Here is an 11438-nt window from a genome sequence, read left to right as displayed (position 1 = left end):
CACATTCCTTGGATCTTATCCTAGCAATGTGCTTCTGGCACACTCTGAAAGCGCAGCTAACTAACAGATTGGCTGACAAGGACAAGAGCCCTCTCATCAAAGTAATGTGGAAGGGCTTAGATGGCATTTGGAAGGACCCAGGTTGGGTCAAGGTTTGAGTCCCAGGTATGCTCTTGTCATTGCAAAAGGCAGACCCAACAGCAGAGGAATGGATCTCAACCAGAAACATCCGTGTCTTGGGGATCCAAGAAGAGAAGGATCAGATGACAGCCCAGAGGGACCAGCCAGATGTCAGCAGCCCTTCAGATGCTGATGGCAGCAGTGTCCCTCCTGACCATGACACCAAAGACAGCAGATGCAGCTCCAGTGTAACAACTGAAATGGACTGTCTTGGGTAATGTGCAATATAAACAGACTGCTAAATGGACAATGGGCTTGTGCGCTTCTCCCATGGCTACTCGCTGTTCATATGATGGCCTGGGGAGAGGCTTAGCACCCTGATTTTCCATTTATAGACTATGCCTCTAAATTAGTGGGTGAAAAATCAACACGTCCCCTGCCAAAGTTACTAAGGCAATGTTACAAGATATGACTTTGCTTGTGTACATCTTTTTCTGTATTTTTCTCTCAAAAGATGTATACATAACTACAGAATTGTGACACTCTACCTCATTGATATCCTGTCTCACACCCTGATGTATATAAATGTAACTATGGAATTGTGACATTCTACCACGATGACATCCTACCTCATTGATATCCTACCTCACTGACACCCTATTGTATATAAATGTAACTACGGAATTGTGACATTCTACCACAATGACATCCTATCTCATTGATATCCTACCTCACTGACACCCTAATGTATATAAATGTAACTATGGAATTGTGACATTCTACCATGATGACATCCTATCTCATTGACATCCTGATGTATATAAACGTAATTACAGAATTGCAACATTCTACCAAGATGACATCCTGCCTCATTGATATCCTACCTCACTGATCATTATATACTTCAACAACGATACTGTATGAAGATGTATTCTGATGGAAGTGGATTTCTTTGACAAAGAGACCTAACTCAGTTTCAATTGATCAATGATGGACAGAAGCAACTAAACCCAAAGAAAGAACACTGGGAAATGAATATAAACTGCTTGCATTTTTGTTTTTCTTCCTAGGTTATTTATACCTTCTGAATCCAATTCTCCCTGTGCAACAAGAGAATTGTTTGGTTCTGCACACATATATTGTATCTAAGATATACTGCGACATATTTAACATATATAGGACTGCTTGCCATCTAGGGGAGGGGGGGAAGGAGGGAGGAGAAAAATTGGAACAGAAGTGAGTACAAGGGATGATGTTGTAAAAAATTATACTGGCATGGGTTCTGTCAATAAAAAATTATTAAAAAAAAAAGATATCCTACCTCACTGATACCCTGATGTATATAAATGTAACTACAGAATTGTGACATTCTACCAAGATGACATCCTGCCTCTTTGGTATCTTATCTCCTTGAGCATGATTCTATTGAATGGGTTGAACATCATCTTTGGTTATGGCAACTGTTGAGCCTAGTTCTCACTGTCATACTTTTGTTTATTGGTCTGTTGCATCCTACCTCTTTGAGCATGATAGTTGGTGCTCTCCTTGATCAAGTGAAATATAGCTGATGCTAAGTTAGCTTAATGTGATGAGCGGTTCCCACTTGGAAAGAGATGGGAATTGTTAGTCAAAGAAAGGTCAGGGCAGCAAAAAAAGGATGTAAGCTTTGAGATACCTGGACGTGATTGGCTATGAGTAAATAGGAACCACCTTTGTGGTAGTGAAGTCGCATCAGGAACAGGAAGTGTCTCCATCTGTGATTGGCTGTGCCTGTGACCTCATGGACCCAATATAAAAAGTGGGGGAGGAGCTTGACCCTTTCCACCTGGAGTTCTGCTAAAAGAAGAAACTAAGAGAGTGCAGGAGGTTATAGAGTAGGATGTAACCCATGTGGATAAAGTTCCTGAGCTTGCCTGCAACCACTCGAGTCCAAATCAGATTCCTCCAAGTTTTAAAATTATAATACAAAATAATATATAGAACAAAAAGGAAAGTTGTACATTTAATCCTTGAATTGCTACATTATAGAAGTTTAATGGTCTTTAATGTCTTTTCCAGCTCTAAAGACTATGATACTATGATTATTTTGAAGGTAAATGATGATTTTTACATCTTTTCAATCTTACATAGGTAAATGATTTGAACATTAAAAAAAAAATCTGTTGTCTTTTTCTCCACCAAATAGTTCATTAGTATGTAGCTTCTTGCATATCTCAGATTTTCAGCATGCTCTTCATTGTAATACTTCATTGATTTTATCTGTAATATAATGATTCAAATGTGACTTAACATCTGTGTTAGTTTCAGTCTGCAACAATTTTAGTTATGCTAACAATATAGTTGTAGTTTATCATAAAATAATACTATGATAAAGACCAATAAAAATGTACAATTAGAAAGCATATTTGTTTTATGTATATAGGAGGTGCTTATGAATTTCAATGCTCACTTAACTTTTCTTGAGCGTTCATTTAGCTAGAATTAAAAATCTTCTTAAAACTAAAATCTTTTGAGCTAACACAAAATCCTAGAGAACATGGATTTTAATTATTTGTTATTTTTACAACATGTAATTTTTACAATAATGAGTAATAGTAAATCATGTAGGTGACCGTCACAGTAGCAATTACTTAACTTACAGGCTGGAAGCTAAATTAATCACCAACATTTAGATAGTAAAATATTTTATAGCAATTGACATGTCTTTAGAAAGAACAAATATCTAAGCTCCTTCCAAAATAAAGTAATATATAAAATGAATAGTGGAGGAAATAAAGATATAACCCATTTTAGCAGTAGCTCAGAATGCTGTGCAGCAAGTTGAAATGTAGTGAGATCACAATGGTGGTAGCTGGATGCTGCAGTTGATAGAGTGCTAGAGATAGTCAGAAAGACCTGACGTCAAATGTTACCTCCGACACTTACTAGGTAAGACACTTGACTCTGGGCAAATTACTTACCTTTTATCTGCCTCAATTTCATCATCTGTGAATTGGAGATAATAATGATACTTATCTTCCAGGGTCATTGAAAGGATAAAATTAGATAATGTTTGGAAAACACTTTGTAAACCTTAAAGTGTATGCTAAATCTATACAAAATCAACCTTTCAAAAATGAATTACCCTCAAAATCTCCTGATTTTCATATTACTGCCAAAAGAAGAACTATTTTCCTGTGAACAGTGGAAAATTTGAAATCATCCTTGACTCATTTTCTTCTTCTGTCCTGGTAAATTATGTCCAGTGTATGAAAGTTGCTGTCATAAACTTGTTACTAAACTTCCTCATATTTAGTCTTTTATTAGTCCTCTAATTATGCATACTACTTCAGATTAGTATCCATTAATCATACTTTCCATTTGTCTATCCCTACCTAAAAAACTCTAATGGCTCCCTGATATTCAAAAGCTCAAAACCCTTAGCCTGGCATTCAAGGCCTTCTAGAACTTTACCCCAAAGAACTTTTCCAACTTTAATTCCTAATACTTCTTAGCTAAAAATTATGTCTATTTGACTTCTATTTATTGTACTTCAAACATGTCTGTTATTCCCATTTCTATATCTTTATTCATATTATATTCTATACCTGAAATGCCATTTCCTCTTAGTCTTCATTAAAGTATTCTACCTCACAATAATGACATCCTCTGCTAAACTTCTGTAGTACTTTAGTGTATATAACATATTGTCACTGTTTTCAATTGCTATTTAAAATTTCACATATATATCTTGTCTTCCCAGTGAAACTGTTACCAGGAAATATATTTACTTCTCTGTACCCCATCCCTCACCACTGCCAAATTCATTCCTAGGGATTAGGTTGTTTCTGGACAAGGACACATAGTAAATGTTCAATTTTTTTTCTTATTCATTTTTTTTAAAAGGATCTTTGCAATCTATAATACATGAAATAATTTATAAGAGAAAAAAAAAAAACCTTACCTATGATTCCCTTCAGAATCAAAATAGCAGTCATAAATAGTTCTAAGAGTAGTCTTTCCCCTAACAGACATCCAACTACAATGGTGACTTTCTGGGCAGTTGAGTCCATATTTAATGATTTACTGTCACTGCTGCTGGAACTGGACTGTACCGGCAAGCTGAAAGACCTTGATTCCACTCGGACATCATTTAATACAAATTCAATCTTATAATTTTTCCCTGCAAGACAAAATCATGACTAGGTTTCTCTGTAAAACAAAATATTAACTTCCCTTCTTGCCTTGTCCCTCTCTCCATTCATAGAACTCTTAGTCATTTCCATTGACTGTGTTTTGGTGTGTAAAAGGGTTCTTGGCGGCACTGTTGTCTTATTAATAATTATGAAATTCCAAATTTTAAAAATACATATTTCATTTCTCAAGAGATAAAAGATTTTTGTCTCCATAGAATCCACCTCCCCTTCTTTCCCCACTACTATTCTTTGATCAAAACCAACTAAATCCAAGCTATGAAAATTTGATAAACTTTGTTTTTATTAATTAATCAATCAACATTTATTAAGGCTTAGTATGCCTGAAGGAGTTTATAATTTACAGCATTCAAAATATAAATTAAAAACTATATACAGGAAATAATTAACAAGGGAAGATACTGAAATCAAGGAGGCATAGGAAATACTTCCTGTAAAAGGTATCTCAAGTTTGGATTTTTATTTTTGTATAATCAGCCAAATCAATATTTATTAAGTATCTATTATTTGCCAGGGACTGCATAACAAGCAAAGTTAGCAGTTAACTATAATTTCTATTGAGTTCTTACTGTTCTTGCTATTTTAAGGGAAAATAAGGTTAGCTCTTTTGGCAAATAATGACAATGTATTTTCACAACAGTTAGCTTGAAGAGGTACTGTTCTGATGACTTTCTGGCACTGTTGCAATTCATAGCAAAAATTTACTTGAAAGTTGTTTATGGTTATGTGTGTATATGTATATATATATGGAAGACCAGATAAGGTTCAGGCAAAATATTCCTTCATGTTTGTTATTTGGAAATTTTTTTTCATGTATTAAAATTTTTTTTAATTCTGCCAACTTATCTCTAACATGCCCAAACTAGTTACTGATATGGCAAAATGTTATAATGTTTACAGATATAGGAATTTTAAGTGTGATTGTATTAAATATCATTATCATTTGAAATTCTATTTAGCTAAGGAATGGCTATGGAATCTCAACTACTTTGTCCCTGCCTGTTGATTTTCCTGACTTTCTTTAAGTCTCAACTAAAATCTCATGTTCTACAAAAACCTTTCCCAATCCCTCTTAATTCTAATAATTTTCTCTTTTTATTTATTTACTATTTACCATATATCTAACTTATACGTGCACATTTCTTTGCTTGTTGTCTCCCTCATTAAATTATTAGTGCCTTTGGAACAGAGACTGGCTTTAACTTTTTTGTATCCCCAATACTTATGCCCAGCATATAGAATTCACTTAATAAACTTATTGACTCTTGACTATCAAACTGGATGGAATAGCACTAATCATCTAGTTCAGTCCTTTCATTTTAGAGAGAAGGAAGCAAATTTAGAGAGGTTTCTTGCTTAAGGTTATAACATCTAATAACTGGAAGTGTTAGGATTCAAACTCAGGTTTTCTTACCAGCAAGTTGAACACTCTTTCTAATATACCATGTTATTGAGATAAATATTCCTCTAAGATTTACTATTGTAGAATTAACAATTTCCTCTTCCCATTCTTTGATATGTGTTGAAAATTGATCTGTATATGCCTTTAAATCTGTAGCATCTGGTAAAGACTTTATTCATGTCTACTCAGTTCTAAGCAGTCTTCAAAATGTCACTTTCTTAAGTACTATGGCCATTCTTCCTCACATAGTATATTGAAAACTGAGGTGGTAACATCCAAATGTGAAAGTTCTGCCAACATTACCGTGGAAAATGTGACATAAAAATTTTGATAGATGTGTTTTGCTCCTTCCTTCTCTCAACATTCCACTCTAAACTACTCTAAAATAGCACCTCAAATCAAATTTTGGAATGACTGAGTTAACAAAAGATCAGAGTGAGACACTTTTCTACCCTGAGACAACATAGGAAGTCATCAGAAGAATCTATGACGTAGGGTGGGGGGCTTCCAGGAGTGCACATAACTTTAGCACCAGCAGTGGGCTTTGGAGGCAGCTTCAAGAGGAGCAGCAGGAGCTTCTGAAACTCTCGTCCAGAAATGGTAAGACAATTGGATAGCTGGTCAGAAAGAATCCTCTGCTCACACCAGGTGCAGAACTGGGAGCTGTTTGGCAACTCTGTTGCCCATATGCATTTCTGGATCATAGTTTCAGAGCAGAGGAGAGTAATTGTCTTTGGTTAATTTAATGAAGCAGGAACCAGTCACAGGACTGAGAGCAGCATTAGTACTTATAGTCACAGTGTAACAGGAGCTCTCACTGAGTAAAGATCAGAAAGTAGACCAGGATAGCAAGGAGACATGACTTGGATAAAGATCCATTACAGGAAACAATATCTTTTCTATTTTTAATACTATTTTATGTTCCCCCAATTACATGTAAAATAATTTTAAATTTTTTTTAAAGTTTAAATTTTAAATTCTATGCCTTCTTCCCTCCCTCTTCTCTGAGATAGTAAGCAATTGACATAGATTATATATGTATAAACATGTAAAATTTATTTCCATATTAGTCATTTTATGAAAGAAAACAAACCAAGATAAAAATAAAGAAAAAAGGAAAGAATATGAAAAATAATATGTTTCAGTCTGTAGATGAATAGTTTTCTTAAGAATGGGTTAAATTGCTGTAGAAAGCCTTAATCTTTTAAAAAAGGAAATTACTTCTTAGATATGAACTTTTTTTGTATTAATATAATTTTGTTAGTGAAAGGAAATGTTTAAACTTTGTTTTGTTAACTTCACATTTTTTATGAAGGTTGTTAGCTAGAAGTATCAGCATTATTTGGGACTATAGGAACTGTAATTTGAGACCACAGTTACATGTTCAGATTTCTAGAAGTTGTGGTTCAAATTGCTGTATAATTCATCAAAACAGAGGTACCCTTGTCATTTTTGTATCTGTCTTTATAGATCCAAAACATTACACTTACCTGTTTTAATAAGAGTCAGGTCTGTGTAGTTGGCCCAACAACTGCTAAAAGGAACTGTTGTATTTCCACTAAGGCCACCGACTTGATTATTGCTGGCATCTTTGAGAATGGCCTTGAGGGTCAATGAAGTAATTCCAACAGATACACAGTTACCCTAAAGACAGGAAAAAATTCAACAATATCTACATATGACTTATGACTGATTGCTATAACCTAGCTTTGAGATAGCACTTACATCAGAATCTATTGCTTTAATTGAAGGCTGCTGGGAAAATAGATGTCCTGGTAGCCCTGCTACTGGCTGAGTAATCACAGAAAGGGAAGACACGAAGGCCAGGTGATTGATTGGAAATGCAGACCTTTCCACAGGCTGTGCAGTCACCTGAAAATAGATATGAATAATAATTGCATTTTAAGTATATTCATAACATGTAGCAGTAAATTCATCTTACCCTAGTAAGAGTATATTCATAGATTGTTAATAAAAATATATGCTCAATATGGTGGCATTATTTTGATCATAAATTTTACAAATATGAAAAAGAAGACAATTCATTATAACCTTTGTTATTTAATAATTTTTAATCAATACATATTTTAGTGAAAAGATATTATCTTTATTCAAAAAACTTCCCTTGATTCTGTTAATAATATTGGCAATGAATTCACAAAGTACAGGTGATAATAAAAATGACTATGAGTCCATAGAAATATTAAAGTCCAAAACAGTAGAAGAGACCATTAATATAATTAAAATGGTGTTACTTACATGAATCCAACCAGAGTCACTTGGATTAGGGAGAGGATTAGAAATAGACATCGAAGAGATATTAAATCCAAGGACACTATTGAGTTTTCCTAAGATTATGGTTTGTCCAAGACAACTGGAAATTTCTTGGAGTTCAGATAATTGCATCTGACCTATTGGAAATAATTTTTTATAATATAATATTGTGAATTTTTTATTTAAGTGGAGAGAATGATTAGTGGTGAGTTTTTTTACATTTTCTCATCAAAAGGAGGCATTGAAGTATTCAGTGGAATACATGAATAACTTCAGTATAAAATTAACTATAATAAATATATGCAAGATACATATTGCTAAGTAAGTCTAAGGATAGCAAAGTTATTTTTAAATGGAGGAGACAAAGAGAAGGGGTGAGATCAAAAGAAGGTAGCATTTAAGTTGAGTAATCTGTTTAAGATTTGTTAACTGAAACTTCTTGTAATAAAAAACTCACCATCTATAACATTTTTAAAAATCTTGAAAGGTAGCACCAAAACTTAATCTGCCCACTGGAGTTTAATTAACCTTTTAGAATGAAGGAAGGGAACAAGGGAGGAAGGGAGGGAACAAGCATTTATTATTTCTTATTTACCAGCCATTGTATGCTAAATGCCAGGTGCATACAAAAAAATGAAAAAGACAGACAATCTCTGCCTTCAAGTAGCTTACATTCTAAAGGGGAAGACAACACAATAGTAAAACATTAGTAGCTTTATTAGCTGTCAGGAGGTATTATATCTGTCTTTATCTAGACAAAATGAGCAGTCTTGCATATTTTGTTGCTTATCTAGAAAACTAGTTATTTACAATGAAATGCCTTTCTATATGTTTTAAATGCCTTTCTATAGCATCTCAAAACTCTATTTCATTTTCTCTTATAGGCTGAACTCTCATCTCTATGTTGATGACTCCTCAAACTATATCTTCTCTTCTAAACAATATTTTCACCTGAATGTCCTACCATTATTTTAAGTTGAATAGGTCTAGAACCAAATTGAATCCAACCAGTCCTCCAAGACAGTTTTTTTCTCACTTTTCTATGTCTGTTCAAGTCACTGAAGTCCAAATTATTGGTGACATAAATTATTTTTCTTTATTCATTGATTTCCATATGCAAATTAGTCATCAAATAGTATTTACTCTTTCTATACAATGAATTATCTATCTCTTACTTTCCAATTTTATTGCTAGTGTCAAAACCTTATTTCCTCAGCTAAGATGTAAGGAAAATAAAAAGAAGGGGAGGGGAGGAGAAGAAAAAGTATATATTTAGTATCTACATTGTGTTAAAGCACTTTTCAAATATTTCATTTGATTCTCAATAGAATCCTGGGAAGTAGGTATTACTATTATTCCCATTTTTCAGTAGAGGAAATTTAGGCATACAAATTTAATGACTTGCTCAAGATTATGTCCTAGTAAATATTTGAATTTTAATACTTCATGTTTTAAAGGTTCAAATAGCCTCCTAATTTTTCTCATTTCCATTAACCACACCCCATCTCCACCAAGCTCAAGGAAAGCTGGTTACAACATTCCTTGATTCATATTCATAAACCCTCCTGAGCCTGATGGCTATCTACCTTATGTCTCCCCACCTTGTTATGCTTCTGCTCTAGTCAAACTGGTCTGTTATTGGCCCCTGAATGTCTTGTGTTTTCCTTTGTCCATTTTTTTTACTCCATTGAAATAATTTCTCTATTTTCTATCTGTAAAACCCTACCCATCTTTCAAGAATGAGAACAGATCTAAAAATTCACACAGTAAAACAAAATAAGTTTATAAATGACTCAAATGATAATAAGGCACAATTCTAGAAATAAAATGTTAATAAATCAATCTGGGAGTTTCAACAAAATCACTTTTACAAGTGCAGTTTATTGTTGTATTTCTTTGGTACTATCTATACCAAGGATGTTTACCTTACATTGTAATTTTCCAGACGTCAGAGACTGTCACTTAAAATAAAATTCTAAAATTCCTATTGTTTATGATGACAATCATTGTATACCTATAGGCTCTCTAGAACATGAAGGCATAAAAGTGCTAAGTGAAAGAAGAAAAATGAAAAGGGAGAAAAGAAATCTTCTATTATCTATCCCTACCACATATACTTGCAGCTGCTACTTCTGATGGGCAGCCACAAATGGTTTCTGGGGTCATCACTTGTTGGAAATCTTTACAAACTGCTAACTCATTAGAGTTGATAGATTATTGATCTGATCTTACAAGAAGATGTTTTGGGCCAGAACCTGAAACAAGGTACTAAGTAGAACTAATTGATACAATGCTTGTGTTTGCACCTTTACTCATTGGAGTTCACATGTTTGGGAAATTTCAGGGTTTAATATAAGATATCTGAATTCACATCTCCCTTGAAGCTCTTAGGGCCAGAGAGCACTATGGGAGAAAACCCATAATCCCATTTTCTCAGAAGAGTCAGATATAAGCCAGTGAAGAGTGATTCATTCGAATATTTTCCACTTGGCTGGCTGGTGGCAGAAGAAGAGTTTTCAGAGGAAGAAGCTACGAGTCGAGAGTTGAGCAGAAGATTGAGAAGGCTCTCTCAGAGGCAAGACAGATTCAACTTGGTGCTGGCTCTGGAGGCTGAAGAAAGCAGAGGCAGAGGCTGAAGGACAAAACTTTGGATTTGGAGACATTGAGAGGGAGCTCTTGGAACCAAACAGAGAGATAGGCCTCTAGTACTCTAAGCTAACCGGGCTATATTGGAGGCAATAAAAGATCTGAACTTTTATCACCTGGCTGCGTTTTGAGGTGATTATTACTTTCAACTGATACTAAAGCTGCCTCCAGAAAACCTCCCCCCATAAACCTACTCTCCCCCAGAGAGAACCATCTTATTTTATTATATTATAAAGAAGAAAAAAGAACACCACAATCACTGTATATAGTTCTACCTTCAAGGAAGGCTCACTTTGTTTTATATGTATTCATACAGATGAGCATATTGAGACAAAGAGAAAAAATTTAGTATCCTCAAAGCCCTCTTATAACAGCAAGGAATCAACAAAGTGAGCATGTCCTGACTTCATAGAGCTGGCTCTGTTGCTATAAGACCAAAGCAGAATACAAGGGTCTTGAAATGATTTCTGATAATTGCAGGAGCAGAGGTGATACTCTCAAATTGTCATATGGTGCATTTGGATGGTGTATCCAGCAAATTTGGATCACAGAATCTACTAAGGTAGTGACATACCCTAGCAGTTATATAATCCAACCTTTTCATTTGATACATGAGGAAACTAAAGCTAAGCAAGGTTAGTTGAATCATCCAATATGACAAAGTAGAGATTTTACTTCAGCTTTTCAAATAATAAAATCAGTGGTCTTTCTTCCACAATATTCTGCATCAAACTTTATGCATTCTGGTTCACCCTAGGGAGTCAAGCTAGGGTTCTGGTATCAATATGTTTTAGACTGAATTA

At 34.4% G+C, this 11438-nt stretch overlaps 1 protein-coding gene across 1 annotated transcript in view; it reads right to left on the bottom strand.

The window, feature by feature from the left end:
- Window positions 1-2121: 2121 nt before the first annotated feature.
- Window positions 2122-11438, bottom strand: part of PKHD1L1 (PKHD1 like 1) — a 167411-nt gene continuing 158094 nt past the window's right edge. The window contains exons 74-78 of the mRNA XM_051970994.1: window positions 7975-8126; window positions 7441-7587; window positions 7206-7359; window positions 4064-4282; window positions 2122-2379 (exon numbers count right to left, since the gene is read on the bottom strand). Of these exons, the coding sequence (XP_051826954.1) occupies window positions 2354-2379; window positions 4064-4282; window positions 7206-7359; window positions 7441-7587; window positions 7975-8126 (698 nt within the window). The 3' untranslated portion in view covers window positions 2122-2353. The remainder of the gene's footprint in view (window positions 2380-4063; window positions 4283-7205; window positions 7360-7440; window positions 7588-7974; window positions 8127-11438) is intronic.

This window comes from Antechinus flavipes, chromosome 1 (assembly GCF_016432865.1).
Source record: "Antechinus flavipes isolate AdamAnt ecotype Samford, QLD, Australia chromosome 1, AdamAnt_v2, whole genome shotgun sequence".
In the NCBI taxonomy this organism is placed as follows: domain Eukaryota; kingdom Metazoa; phylum Chordata; class Mammalia; order Dasyuromorphia; family Dasyuridae; genus Antechinus; species Antechinus flavipes.
Note: the sequence above shows the minus strand (reverse complement) of the source record. Positions and strands in the feature narration are given on the sequence as shown.